Source organism: Pholcus phalangioides, unplaced genomic scaffold, assembly GCF_987345545.1.
Source record: "Pholcus phalangioides strain wild (caught in Gottingen) unplaced genomic scaffold, Ppha-v1.0 ptg000015l_1, whole genome shotgun sequence".
Taxonomy (NCBI): domain Eukaryota; kingdom Metazoa; phylum Arthropoda; class Arachnida; order Araneae; family Pholcidae; genus Pholcus; species Pholcus phalangioides.
In genome coordinates, this window is record NW_028301608.1 from 102,942,774 (window position 1) to 102,958,879 (window position 16,106).

A 16,106-nucleotide genomic window follows, 5' to 3' on the forward strand; every position below is an offset into this window, starting at 1 on the left:
AAATATTACTTTTTATTCGGAATGGAATGTTTCGTATAATATGTTTCTTTCCCGCGTTTGGAAAGAAAATAACCAGGATCCGTACGAAATACCCAGATTTGTGTTTTCATGCATTCATAGAAGTCCAACCCTCACAAATGTTTACTTTATGACATTGTTTCGTGAAATCGAATTAGTTCTGTGTATCATCATGTTACAACAGTTTGTTATCTTGAATACATATAAGCACTGATAATAAAAGAAAATCTCGAAGAACTGAATTTTATAAAGAAGTATATGAAATCGAGCATAAGAATCAGGGTTAAAAAAAATCTCTGCACAGGGTTCATTCAGAGAATGCGAAACAATTCTTCCGCTATTTTTCACGCTGCCATTCAATATGCCATTCACGGAAGAATGGAATTCTGAAAACGATTTATATACTCGCATGCTTTCCAGAGTGATAAGTTCTTTTATTTTGCCGAATCAGCTTGAAAAGCCGTCAATGCCGTCCACCTACTACTACTTATACTTTTATTTTTCCTTGGAAAAGTGAATGCCAGGGCTAGCGGACGGCATTTCACCCGAGATTACAGCTTCTCTAGGATTCGAGCGATGCCCATTGGCCCATATCTTCACTTTTTTCTTATTTTCTTTTACCATTCCTTCTATTTTTCTTCGGTAAGTATATGTATGCATGGAAAGAAGAAAAGAAAAAGATCTGAGTCAGTAACAGAGTCAAAACAGTAAGAGGTATTTCAATGCGAGGAAAAATAGAGAAAAAAATGGAATAAAAGAGCGACAGAACCGTATCCCAAAAGCCTGTCACCTATTCCTAAAGGCTCCAAGAAACCTTGCCAAGGTGACTTCGCTGAATGCCACGGAAACGCATAAAAGCATAGAATGTGAATGAGAAAGTTAAAAAAAAAAAAAATCCGGGCCAGGTTGTCGAAATGTTTCTATCAGAAAGTAAAAGGAAAATCTCTTGAAAACGAAACAACGTCTGGCTTAAACTTTTAAACTGCAGAATAAAATCTGAATAATCCTTGAGAGAGAATGAAAACAGTTTTTTTTCGTCTCTATTCTCATCCGTACGGTATTTATTTTTTTTAATCCGATTGTGACAGGAAAATAGGGATTTTCACACTTACTGGAAGTTTTTACTTACAATTTAATCTTATCTCCAGGTAAGTGGATAATTTCCTTATTTATTTTCATGTAATTAATTTACTTTTCATAACCTTTACAGTCTCCGAGGACCGTTATTTCAATGCGTAGTCCCATTATTGGATCGATAACTCAGCCCTCTGACAAAACAGCTTCTCATGTGAATTTTTTTCCTACATAAATGGTTTATAAAAAAGTCATACGTGAAGCTGTTTTTTTTGTTCTTTAATCAATATTTGAAATAATTTAAGTAGGGTCTTAACTTGCTCAGAAAATGAAATATATGAGCTAGTGGGAATACCGATAAAAATATTGTATAACGTTTGATATATTCTGAATTATGAACAGAGAGAGATATTTATCTATGCCTAAGGAACTAGTAGGGAAATTCTTGTCTAATGCGTCCCGCTTAGAGGTTTTACCCGGCCCACCGCAGATTTCCGAATAAAATGAAAATTTGAAATTCTATGAAAATTTTCAATTTCAGTATTTTAAATAAAAAATCATTTTTTTTGCGTTTGGAAAATATAGATGTTAGAATTTTTGAATAAAAATTAATTTAAAACTTTTGCGTACTCAAAAAAAATTGGTAGTTCGCATATGCAATAAATATGCATACACAGTTATTAAGATGTAATTATTTATTTTTTCACAGTCGTAAAGAACAAATTATTGTACCTTATTTGCTATGAAACCTTGGAAGTCTTCAAAGTACGCAACAGATCCTGCTTCATTTCTGAGCACAAAAATTTCAATCATGAATATGTCCGGCCCACCAAAAAGTTTTTTCTTGTTATTTGGCACGCTTCTAAAAAAGTTCCCCAATCACTGGGCAAAGGTGGCATGGTCAATGTGTGGCATGTTTTTTTTAAATAATATAATATCATCACTGATTTTGGTTTAGAAATTTTTTTCAGATATCGAGCAAAATTGTATTGTACAAAATTACGTAAACATTTTGCGCGTATGATAAAATGGCATATCATCAGTATAACCGCACATTATTGGATAAAAATGGAAAAAAAAAACCAGTTCATTTTAAAAAAAATTACCACGTGATTGAAATTTCATTGGCTCATTGATATTTAAAATTTAATTTAAAATTCTAATTTTCAAAGCACACCTGCACGTTTTCAAAGCACGTTCCAGATGTGTAATTCATTAGAAATTCCCAGACGAATGTTTACGAATGCATATGTGTGGTTAAGCAGTAATTACAGTAGGCATTTCTGGGAGGTGGGTGAAGTAATATGTAATCACTGTTTTGCAAGATCTCATCACTCGCCAAGAAAGAGAATCAACATCTATTCATACATTTGTCATCTTCAAGGATGAATTCATATCTAAAGCGGTATTTCTAAACTGCTTGTGTGTGTGTGTGTGTGTGTGTGTGTGTGTGTGTGTGTGTGTGTGTGTGTGTGTGTGTGTGTGAAGTAATTGTGCATTAACGGATCACTTAAATTAAAATAGCTGAAAATGTCAAATTACTCTGATAATTTGTTGCTAATACTGTGTATTTTTCGTTGAATAGTCATTCGATAGTTTCAAAAGTTCTAACCCTTTCAGACGTGAATAAAATTCACTATAGGGAAAAATAAATTCTGTAGCTGAAATGAATTTATACAGGTCGGATACTATTGACCATACAATAATTACACACGTACACGTGATTGTGCTTGTGTAAAACTACTATAGAAAAGATTTTTTTCTGTTTTTTTTATTTAACCAATAATTATGGAGTTAGTTAACACATTAACACTTTAAAACTTTACTACGTCACTTCATAATTCTGCTAAATTCACCAAACGTATAACTTGGCGTTTCTTTTTTCAAATAATAGTACATAACAACGGTACATCAACCCTAAGAGAAATCGAAAAAACAAACCAGTTTCTTTTTCTCCGTATATGTGTGTGCTTGCCCAACATTCAAATTTTTACGCGATAATTATACCCAAAAATAAAAATGTTTTTGCTTTGATTCAGTTGCACAACGTCTGTGATCATTTGGTTTGTCTCGTTTAGATGAACAAAATTTCTTTTCCAATTTTTGGGATGCGATTTTTTTTCCCAGTTCCAATTTAGAAGTGTCCTTAGGTTTATATGTTCCATCCCCCCCGGCTTTGATTGCAATCATACAAAACAACTTGATTAACTGAATAAACTTGTTGAATGAAATAGATAACATATACCGACTATCATGATGACGCCTAACAAATAAATACAGTTCAAAAGTTATACGGTATTTCGTAAATGAGATGCCGTGAATACACATGCTCTTGTTATGAGTATGTGTATGAAACAATATTCAAAACCATATTTAAGGAAGGAACTGTAAATAAATGGCTTTCATTTTTCATTTTGGAAAATTAAGAGCGAAAGAGTGGGGTGGCATGATTGGTCGGGAAAAAACTTATAGAACGAAACATATATAAGAGCATTTCGAAGGGGTGGCAAATTTAAATGTGCCTAGAACAGCGAGAGCCTAGAAGTTCGTCTCTGCTAAGAAGGTCCCGGACTACCACCCCTTCATAAATACTCCTTTGTAAGAAACTTCGTCTAAAAAAAATGGCCAAGTTCTGCTCGAATTATGCAGGTGATAACAAATTCCGAAGTGGCATCGACATCTTTTTTGTAAAAAAGGAAAGTAAATATATTAACATTTCAGCGCGATAAAAATTAATTGAAGTGACGAGGAAATTAAAAATCTCCATTGCAAAATGAAGAATTTGGTATGAAAATGTGACTCGATGAATATAATGAATGGAAAAAATTCAAGGCCATTAATTATTTTGAATATGCCAATTAAAAAAATAACTAGTTTGATAAAAAGTTTCTGAGAACCGCGTCCATTTTACTGTTTCCACCAGTCACCATCTTCAAGCTACCGTTTTTACATCCTTCATTGTAATTTTTTAATTTCACGTGTAACACTTTCGATGAAATTTTGAAATAACTCAAATATTGCTCCGTAATATTGATCTACACGTGATCTGATTAGAAAGACAGGGTGAAGAAAAAACTATCCCGCAGTAAACACCATGCAATTGGTTAAAATTGCGTTAAAAAAATTTGACTTGATAGTGAAGGAGAACAAATTACCCCAATTTGGCAAAAAGTGTTTATTTTGTTGAAACTATTTTTCAAATATGGATTGAATAACACTTTACAAATCTGGTGATAAATTTGTCAATATATCAGGCGAAATTAAGACGTATAATAACAAGGATAAAACATCACACTACATTGAAAGAAAAGTGCGAATCGTGAAAGATGAAGGCCGTACGGCAGTAAGTTTCATCCATTGAGATAGACTGGTTTCCATGGGTTGTGCCGGCATCATGAAAACTTGATTTCCATGTCAGAGTCAGAAATATTACACTCTCAGTATAGCTTACATATACTCACACATGCAGAGCTGTCTTTGGCACATATGCTCTCTCAGACACGATATGGACGCAAAGCCTGATTTCAGCATAGGGAAGTCGGGTATCTGCCTATAGCTTGCCGAAATTTGGGTCGCAGAATTTGAACATATATTCACTGACTAATTGAACATCTTCGACCCTAAACATGTGGGGAACGCTTTCTCTATCCTGCTGTGTACAGAGCCCCCCTGCATGTTGTAAACAGATCCTGGTCTGCATGTTGGAAACAGATTATCAGTATGCAGTTTTCGGTCCCGTTTCTCTCTTTTATTTCATATTATTAGATCATTTAATTTTTTTTTCTTGAGTCACAGGCTGCATTGTATGATATTTTCTGTTCCAAGTCTAGAAAGTTCCAGTATATATTTCTCCTGAACCAAAAAAAAAAGATCTACCAACGAAAATAGTCTACTGCGAAATATATATTTCTTCCAAGAGATGCAATTTCCGTTGTAAGAAGTGATGCATCAGTGATATGGTCCTCGAGTATCGAAGTTTGATGGTGAATAAATAAAAAAAATCTGGGTATATATGCACTGGAACGCGAACTCGTTCCGATGGTTCAGTTTCTTGCTGAGAGTTTTCTCCTCCTTTGGAATTGACTCAGTCCTTGATCCGTCGACTATTATTCTTACCCTGTATCGTAAATTCTGATTTATGACAGTTGCAGACAGATTACAAGAGATAAATCTCTAGGCCCCTGGAAAAAGCTAACATCTTATCAAAGTAATTCTTTATAAGAAAGTTAATGACTTTTTTTTCCTCCTCCGTGGGTGGGTAAAAAGACAAAAGCGCTACTGTGTGATTTGGATTAATAGAACTACAGATAATATTACATATTGATGGATGATATTACTGTTTCCTATCTAGTGATGTAGAAACGATGCTAAAATTTCCCCGAGAAATGTTTTTTACCGTGAAATTATATTTTCCTTTATGATATATATTCGTAGATAAACCAACAAAAAAATAGTTTATTCTTTCTCGATGGGAGTATTTTCCTTCTTATTGCAAGTATTGCCCCAGTAATTGAATCGCAGAAAAAGTAAATATTTCATACGTACTATAATATACTGTAACGTTTCATGGGAATATATTTTTCGATTTATACTTCATTAGTTTTACCAAATCTAGAAATTTATTTCAATTTTTTTCATCTTTCGCTGTATTACAAAATGAATTGTTGATGTATTGTGATTCAACAAATATCCGATACATAATGGAAAATAAACACTAGATAATACCCGTATATACAGTTCATGGTTTCTCGACCATCTGACTGCTACAAAAACACATAAATAACATTTTCGGTGCAGCATATACAAGTTTAAACACATGAAAACTTGTTTCTATTTAATATTTCTAGCTTCAGATTTATGAGAATCCAACAAAGGGTTCATTTATTTCATAGATTTCAGTTATTTGGTGAATGATTAACTCCGATTTTTTTTCAATATGCAAAGAGTTATTATCAATTTCAGTGTCATCAAAGGAGTTTATGAATCGTGTTTTTATAATTTCAACTGTTTTAGAAATACGGTCTGTCCGGAAAAAAATATAGTTGATGATGCGAAATGTCCATTTCTTATCTGGTCTTCTAAGCTCTGGTAATAAATGATAAATGCGTGAAATTAGGAACGATAATGTGCTGACTACAATATTATCTAATGGCATCATGAAAGAAATATCCGTTGGGAAGAGGATATATGCTTATATATATATTCTGGTGAGTCAAAATTTTTGCAATCAGTCAGTTACTTGTTTTATTCATAAAATTACAACAGAATTGACCAACACTGAAAATAGAGGGCATATTGAATGTTTTAACTTTTTGTGGTCCTATGTCGAGGTGGACTTGAGAAAAGCTTGCATCAGGAAGCAACGGTATTTCATTGTTACGACGGCCCCTTTACGATAATAGGAAGATCCCTGTGAATTCGGCTTCTTCACAGAACTCATTAGCTATATATAAAAAAAAAAACTGCAAAGGGCAAACTTCCATGGGCCTTCCACATTCCGAGGAAGTTGCTATAAAGTAAAAGCCATACCAACGAAATGCCAAGAAACCGCTAGACCGCAAAGAGTTAAAACTATTTTTCCACTTTTCTGATTGGAACCTATTGCATTGCATAGCTAACAGTTAGGACCGCGATAAAAAAATTTGCCCAAATAACGTGTGGACCTCAGATACGTCATTCCTGTTGCAAGGGGTTGTATGGTTTATTAAAATAAAGAAAACCATTTTATATGGACACTGTGCTCAAAAACCAAATTAGAATGGTGTTGTCCTTTATCTCCTGAGGACAACAAAATACATTCCATTCTTCATTTTTAAGATTCACTCAGATATTTTAAATTAAAAAATTGGGAAAAATTTCGGAGAAAAAAATAAATGAGAGGAAAAAATATTTCCGTGAGTTCATGCTGTTTTTTTTCCGATTTTTCTTCATTTTTAATTCAAATATCTCAGCGAGTATTACATTTAGAAACGTGGGGTTTGTTTTGTTGGCAGGGCAACAACTTTCTAGTTGTTTTTTGTTAGCACAGGGTGTCCGTATGAAAAGTTACCATTTTTGTATTAATAACTATACAACTCCTTGCAACATGAATGACGTATCTGAGTTTTACGTTATTTCGATACTTTCCCTTATTGAAAGTATGCCTGGTAAAAGTTTACCTGTAAAATTCGGTGAGTGCTATAATCTATGCACCCTTAATAGATTACGTCGCACAATAATATCATATGACTGTACAAGGCGATGAATATACTAAAGTGCACGTGCGTTAGGTGAAATGCATGAAAGACTGCTATTTGAACGGAAGCCGAATGAAAGAATTGCACAGACTGAAATATGAAAAAGATTGTAAAAATAACAGAAGAAAATATATAGAGGGATTAAGAAACCGAAGAGATATAAATACACATAGGGGATGTATAAAGATACTTCATTCAGAAAGTACGATATAGAAAAAGGAGAAGATGAAACTGGGAGGAGAAATATATGAAGCTGTAGAGACAAAGCCTTGAAGAAAAGTAAGATGAAAGAAAAAGAAATGAAAAAAGGGAGTATAAGATAGAGATATAAAGAGTGATGTAGACATTATAGAAAAAAGATGTGAAGAAAAAGATGAGGAAGAAAGAACAAAAAGGTATAGGAAGAGATAGAAGAGTGATATGGATAGATAAAGAAATAGACGTATAGAGATAAAAGTGTTAGTATGTAAAAGAAATATTTGAATATTATCCGAGATAAATTTATTTAATAAATCAATCACCTATACAAAAATATATATTTCATTTTTAATCCTATTTTGTTGCTTCCTACGGTACAAGACATCAATTTTTCGGTTGAGTTTGCTGCTTTCGGCTGAAAGTTGAATCATATATGAGAAAGCTCTTTCCAATTTTTTTCCTCTTGTGTTTTTTACAAGTTATTTTCCCCTTCCGTTTTGTATTTCTATCATTTAACTTCACAAGATATTTCGTGTTTTGTGTCTCGACTTCGAGAGTTTTCCTCGAAATGTACTTTATTTCACCGAAGGTTGTTCGTTCTCGCCTTCCGGCAATTTTAAGCGTAATCCTCCTTGTTATTTCTTGGAGAATACCTGCCACATTCACACCCAGTGTTAAGGGAAAAATAGGAAAAATCTCAAAATCTTGAAGAATAAGTATAAAAAGATTTTTTTTTTCCCTTTAAGGTTTATAGTGGATATGAAAAACCGAAACAGTTTCTTATTTAACAAAGTTATTTATTTTACTCTATTTTTCTTTTCTTTTTTTTCGAAACCATTATTTTTTTCCCATTTCTTGAATTTTCGCCGACGAAACAATTTACGTATTTTTAGTAGAAGTGAGCGGAATTTAGTTTTTTCAACGCTGTCCCGATATTCTTTGCAAAATTACTCGGGCCTTTCTATTTTTTTCCCTTGTATTTCTCATTTCTTTTTCGTAAGATATTGCCACAAAACAGTTCGGGGTCGGATGAAAGTGAAAGAGAAAAGCAAAATATTAATATTTTACTTTCTTTCTCCATCGTTGTCAGAGAAACAGGGGGAAAAAATAAGAAACTATACATTCTTTTTCTCAAAAGTAATAAGAAAAAAAAATGCAACTTTTGTGGAACCCTAATAAGAATCCCAAGACAAGTTAAAGACAACATAGCAAAATATAATATTTATCTTGCGTTTTTTTCGCCATAAATTACCTGCTTGAAACTCAAAGGAGTAAACATTGAATTATTTATGTATTCAGCTTCAAAATGAATACCACTTTCTGAGTTTTTGAACCTCATATACCTAACTTATTATTGTGTCAGAAATATTCTAATTGAATTCCACAAAAGCTTCTCGGGTTAAGTTTTTGTAGGATACTTAAACTTTCATTTTTATGAATAAAGATGTCTTATCTTTCTGCAAATGGATGCTTAGCAGCTTAGTGAATACTACTTTCTCCGACCATTAAAAATCTTGAATTTCAGTTAATAGAGCAAAGTCAGTGTATTACCTGACATAAAAACCTAGAATTTTGAAATCGGTGTGCGAGCGATGAGATAAAAAGTATTTTAGATAAACACAGTTTCAGAAGAAGTGTGCATATTTCTAAAGACTAAACAACTTAAATTAACCATAGTTTTTCATAAATATGTTTTTTCCCTTCTATATCACGTAAGATATAGAACACAAAATAATTCAAATTTAGAATGATAATTGATACTGGAAAAGTAAGATTTAGCCCATTATATGTCAGAACTCTCTCTCATTTCACTATTTTAGGAGGGAAAACATTAATGCTATAACCTGAATGAAATATGCAAGAAAAAAAATATCAAAAGATTATTACATTACTATTAACTATTGATTAATTATTATTAAATGAAATATGTTTCAAAGAGCCTTGAGAGACTATATATAGATATGATACAGTACCTCGTTATTTATGATAAATGGTATCTACACCACCGGGTTTTTCAACTCTTATTTTTCCTATCCACTCAATGATTCTTAACAGTTCTAAATGTCCAAGAAAACTCAAGCAACCTATGATTCCCATTGGGAATGAGGTTAAATTCCATAAGCTTCGTAGCACACCCCTGGCTGACCCGAAGATACTGTAACATATAACGTTACCCTCGGTGAATCTCAAACTGCTGTGACTCGTGGCACCCTTGCCATATTTATGGTTCATCTGGGGCTCTCCAGAATAGTTTATTGCAGGGGTTCTGAAACTGTGTGCCGCTGCACCCTGGTGCGCCACCAATCTTTGTCGGGTGTGCCGCGGAGTAGGGGACCTTCAAAAAAGATTTTTTCGAAAATATTATTTGTTGAACTGCTCTGGGGGAGCCGCCGATGACCGTCGATTAGGGAAAGAAGTGCCACGAGTGGAAAAAATTTGAGAACATCTGGTTTAGTAGATATCGTGTATTCATAAAAGAAATACTTCAAAGAATGAATAGGCACACTCGTCAGGAGCCAGAATGCACACTTTGAGAAACACTGTCTTAAGTTCTACGTTATATCCACTGATAGGGAGTCACTGACCTAAAACATCGTCATGAGGATTTGCTACTGCTTTCATTTCTGTTTCTTCTCGCAGACATGTTTTATTGATCTCAAGTTACAACCAAACTCTGGTTGAAAAATACTGATGAAAATATCAAATATACTGATATCTATTTGTAGAATAATAAACTACCGTTATTGAAAAAAAAATGTTAATAAAAAAACTAGATTTTTACTGAAAGATGAATTTTCACAATTTTAATTCACATACATCCTGCTGTGAAGCATCTGTGGCCAGTTAGAATATCAATACAAAAGATTGCACTTTCATTTCAACCCAGGTATTAAGACTAGAATACCTATACCCTAACAAGGTCATAAAGTGTAATGGGAAACCGGTTTAAGAATTTTGCAAGTTTCTGAAATTTATAGCAAACATACTCGTAGTATTGATAAAAAATCAACGAGTTAAAGAAACTGGCGTTGATTCCTGCTTTCCCATCAACATTTGCTAAAATTAGAAATTTATCATCGTGTTAGAGTACGAGACTTCAAAAGAGCTGATATCAGAATAAATATTGAACTTCAAAATCATTTTAACCTTTGAATTTAAATAAAACTTTTAGACTGAGGCAACGAACGAACGTGTCCGAAGAAACTGCTTAGTGATGTTAACATCTGAGATACACATACGGCAAGATACGAACGGCTTCAAAATCCAATTACGTCTGACTAAAGAGATTAGAGTAAAAGTGGAAGTTTTGAACACCGTGACCTCGGGTAATTCCAGTCGGTCTGAAGTGAAGACTTTTTATCTAATTACCTGATCGTTTTAAATAAAAATATTTAATCATATACAGAAATAGAACAATATTTTAATATTTTTACATTCCATACATAGATTTGTTTTTGAATTCTGACGAAGTTTTTATAATTATTATTATTTTAATATTCTGAAATAGAATCAACTGTGTCTCATGGTATTTCACATTTTGACGCCAAAAAAATGAATATTTTATTTTATCCCATCAATCAATTTAATAAAAAAATATATCATTTACTATTATGTAATAAATTATATAATTTTATATTTAATCGTATTATATCCACGTATTTTCTTTTTTCTACCTCAATTCAAATTCACATGCCAGTTTGCAATCGGAAGTAAATTTCTAAGAAAATTAGGAATATTGTCACTAAGCAAATTATACGTTGAATAGATTTATTTTGTCTAAGGACTACTGGCGTTACAGGTACAAACTGAGAGCTCTCTACGTTTGAGAAAAGCATTTATAAAATATATAATGCCATGTACCATATCCTCATATAATGCTGGTTAAGAACAGGAAGTTGTTACATATTAATCAGTTAGCGAATAGTCTATAGCCAATACGGAAAATTAAATAGTGCAAATGAGAACTAATTCGAGAATTTAATGAAAAATCTCTATCCATCTGAATAAGGCTGGGATAGAACCCACGACCACCGAAAAATGACGACTTATTCAACTGCGCCACTGCGCCGACTGATGCAAATTTTCCAACTGGGAATATATTTTACTGTGAAACGCAATCGGGGCTTTCACTATTGGAACTAGATATGAAAGTTCTAAAATGTACGGAGAAGATAACGCTTACATCATTGAAACAAGATGTAAAAAATTGTTTCAATAAACACTCTTCAATTCATTTTTAAATGTACCGACTCCCGTATTTGTTTATATCCGAAAGGTATATGTGATTTGTGCACAAATTGTGGAAATAATTATCATCATTCCAAATCAATACATTTTTGTACAAATCAATAGAAAGTTTAAAGCAAATTAATAATACGCAAACGAAAAATTTGCATCATGACATATGTTAAACCATAAGCGTATTGTATACAAAACACTTTCCCTGAATATTAGCATCTCATACGCAATACTTCAAGGAAAAATTCCTCTCTAACTGCCAACGAAAAAAAAAAATATATATATATATATATATATATATTTGAGTAATAATTTCTTCACATTAAATTATTTTCCTCCATCATATACCACACACGCATATTATATAATCTGGAAACGGCAGCCATTCCAAATTTTTCAGAATGCACATCGAAATCATGCATATCATGCGAAAAAATTATTTGGCAACGAATTCTCTATCAAAATTCGATTTTAAGTTTAAAAAAAAAAAAAAAATATATATATATATAGGCATTTGAATACATAAATAACTATTTTTATATATGTATTTATTCTGTTATTCTGTTACACATAGTTCTTTTATTTTTCCATTTAATTACATATACCTATTCATTGTAACTATCTATTACTTTTGTATTCCTGTATGGCCATAAGCCTGGGTCACGGATGTGCGTAGCGTACCTATTTATTGTTTATTTGCTTACATATGTTTACCGATTTTTTTTAATGAAATCTATTCAGCCATGTCATAGGATCTCTAATATGCATCAAACTAAATACACAAATTATGAAAAAAATGATATCATTATATGTTCCGAATACTAATGAAAAATCACAATTTTATGAATTTCATAATGGTCTCATATTCATGAATCACTAATTATGAGTAGATCGTTATTTTTATAGCTTACGCTGAATTTCATCAAGCTATCAAACTTCACGCAATATCATGGTATGCAAACTAATATTTTAAAACAACCAATGATGATAATGATCAAACCGATAAATTCATCCACTTGCTAAACCAATAAATAAATAAATATATTAGAATCAAATTTTTAACTAACTGTGAATTTTTTTTTGAATTCTACGGGAGGCATGAAAGATAGAATTCTTAAAACATTCCCATTGTACTGAATATATTTTGATTACAGTAGAAAAAAATCTTTAATTTACTTATTCCATTAATATACGCTATTTATCTAATTTACATACCGTTTTAATTTAAAACGTTTGTTTATGTCAGTTGTTAATAAATGCTATTTTTCTTTCTTTCTACGCACAATAAACTATAATAGAATATAACACGATCTTGTTACGAAAGATATTTTTTCCATATTGAAAAACGAAAATTTTACTCACCCACCACATTCAGGACAGTATTCATAATATGGAAACACAGCGCAAACGACACGAGAATTCTCGATCCGCATGTCAAGTTCCTCATTACTAATACATGAATTCCACTTTTCAAAGAAAATGAAAATTGTCAAAGTAATCCGGAAAAAAAAAATATACCAAAAAAAACAAAAGAAAAACGGAACTAATATAACAAAGGTCACAAATTCACAGAAATAAAGTCCCACTCAATATTTAAATCCATTTGGCAGATGACGGGAATGAAAGGGGTTGGAAATAACCCCCCTTTTTCTTTCTTTTATGTATCAGTAAATTGATATTTTCGTGGGATACGGAAAAATTGCCTTTATAATATTCTCGATATTTTCAATTTTCACATAAGTTTTCCACGAAATGAATTTTTTCACACTTCTTTCTATTTTTATTGTTATTTTTTTTTTTTCTCCTATTTCTTTGGTCTTCCTTCACCGAACTTCACACAACTGGATCATCCACGTTGATCCACGAATGGGATGTTGAATCTGTCAACTTGTGATAATCGGTTCTTTCAGTAGTTCACTGCATGGCGGTTACGGCGAGATCTGGTGGCGCTTCTAGCCAGTGGGAAATATTCCCACACACACAATCGACCTGAAGGCGCCGCATCCACTGCGACTACGGGGGTTTTCCCTGCATAGAAGGTCGCTTGCTGGAAACACACACACACATACACAGAGCCAGAAATGTAAGGAAGGGTTGTTAAAGAGGCAGCGGAAGGCAAATACGACCGCCGCCGCTTATTGTGATCACGGATAATGTTATCATTCGGGTATTGTTATCACTTTTGCAAAGCACGGAACGGGCCAATATCATTACGTGAGAAAAAAATTCTTTTGCAGTCAAATCTCGGTAGCTGGTCACCCGGATGACACTTCACTCCGCGTACCGGGTCACTTTTTTTTTCTTTAAATCTGGTGATCTGTGCTGCGTTCTTATGTTATTAAACTCACTCCTGATAATACGTCACCACAATCCGCAGAAGGGGTCACTTTTGTTGAAACTACGTCTTCAATAAGTTTCATAGAAATTGAAGTCTATGTATGTAATTGATTTTCTGTGGGTCTGTTCGTGTGTATGCTCTCTATACAAAACTACAATTTTTGTCGATCTTTGCTAAATTTGGCATACATGCTCCTTTAAATCTGATAAATCCGGTAAGCATGTATAATCGCCGAGCATTTTGGTAAGTTTAATAAATTTCCTTAGATTTATTACTTTTACTGGCGATTATGCATAAAACACAAGCGTCGTTGGTAAATTTGATAAATTTCCCTAAACCAATAAACTTTACCGGCGATTATGCACAGTTATAAAATATCGTTGGTAAGTTTAATACTTAATAAAAATTATCGCTTATACCGGGGATAATACCAATAATACCCAAGCTCGCGTCATTGGTATGCATAATAAATAGTACTATATGATAATCCATACATGTATTGCATATACGATCGTCAAATTTGTTATCATTGGATCGGAGTTAAACTATATTCATCACTAGGGCTCAGATTTTTATGACGCCATATTTTTTGATGTCATGTCATATTTGGGTATTTCTTTAGCTATCGGTCATATTTTAAGCATTTTTAGCGATCGTTCATATTTTAGAATCATTTTTTTTTTGGTCATTCATCAACGAAAATTTTAATCTGTAAGCATTTCTTTGAGTGATGTAGTATGCATTTACATTGCGAATTCTTGTCATCTTTCCTTGGAAAAAAATCGGTTGCTAAACACCGGGGTGTTTGTGAGGAGAGGGGCAGACTTGGTTTTGTCATCGTCTCTCGTCACTGTAAAATTCCGAAGCGCTATAACAATGGTTTTTGCATTATGTTTCCAAGTATTTTTTTTTTCTTATTTTTTTTTAATTGCCCTTTCCTCGAGTTTCGTTGCTGTTCCTCCCCTTTGTCCCCTTTCTGCAATTTTGGTGCTTCCTAAAGCTGAGTGTTTGGAGTAAAAATTTACGGAATTTGTGCAAAGTGTTTGGAAAGAAGATTTTCAGCAACAATGGTAGAGAGAGGGAGTTCTTAAATAATTGAAAAATAAAAATCAGACATCCAAAACGGCATCGATATATTAAAAAAAAATAGCATTCAACATTATTCAAGGAGGATAATGCAATACTATTAAATGAATAATAAAAATTATACCACAAATAACTGTCAAATATTCAAGCTTTTTTGTGTTCATAACCTAGATTTTAAATTCACAGAAAAGATGTGTGTGTGTGTGAAGATTGTGGAATTAAAAAAAAATCGTAGTGAAGAGCAAATACACCAGATTCTGCTTGTTAGAATCACGCATAGTGCTATCATTCGGGTATTGTTTTCGTTTTTACAAAGAATGGAATGGAACAATATCATTACATGGGAAAAAATCGTTTATAGTAATCGGGACATCGGCGTATGTTGGGCCTCATGAATTTTTGTTTTTTGTTGAACATTTTGCAGCTAAAATTTTACCAGACTAATTTTTCTCAGATATCGTTATCACGCAGCAAGATAATGTTGGTGGGCTATAAGGTGTCCCCTCCTTCCTGTTGCAAATATTTCAGTAGTTAATCCGTAATCGGTCTATAGTAGTGCCACTATCACCCATGAACGTGTGAAGCTGCTGCTTTCGCAATGGCCTTCCTATAGTGAAAGCAAATGTATGACAAAAACAAAAAAAGCAATTTCTTCACTTCTCGATTAGTTTCTTTCAGTTGACCAGATTCAAATTTCTTTTTTCCGAGAGACTTTCTCAAGGAATCTATGAAGCATATTGTGTATTTTAAAAAAAGTATCATGATATACATTAGTCAGTTCCCTTCTAACGCTTCGCAATGGCTAAACGAAAGAAAGGAATTAGAATTTTAACTTGAAAGGAAATAAAATTCTTCTTTTATAATTTGAAAAAGTGGAACGATTGTTCCGTTTTTACCAATACCACTTTATCATTCGC

General features: G+C 32.9%; 1 protein-coding gene across 2 annotated transcripts in view; it reads right to left on the bottom strand.

The window, feature by feature from the left end:
- LOC149077222 (adhesion molecule nephrin-like) overlaps nucleotides 1–13,703 on the bottom strand; it is a 151,548-nt gene extending 137,845 nt beyond the window's left edge. For both annotated transcript variants that reach the window (XM_089244961.1, XM_089244960.1), the window contains exon 1: nucleotides 13,128–13,703. In XM_089244961.1, the coding sequence (XP_089101087.1) occupies nucleotides 13,128–13,212 (85 nt within the window). In that variant the 5' untranslated portion in view covers nucleotides 13,213–13,703. The remainder of the gene's footprint in view (nucleotides 1–13,127) is intronic.
- Nucleotides 13,704–16,106: the final 2,403 nt, after the last annotated feature.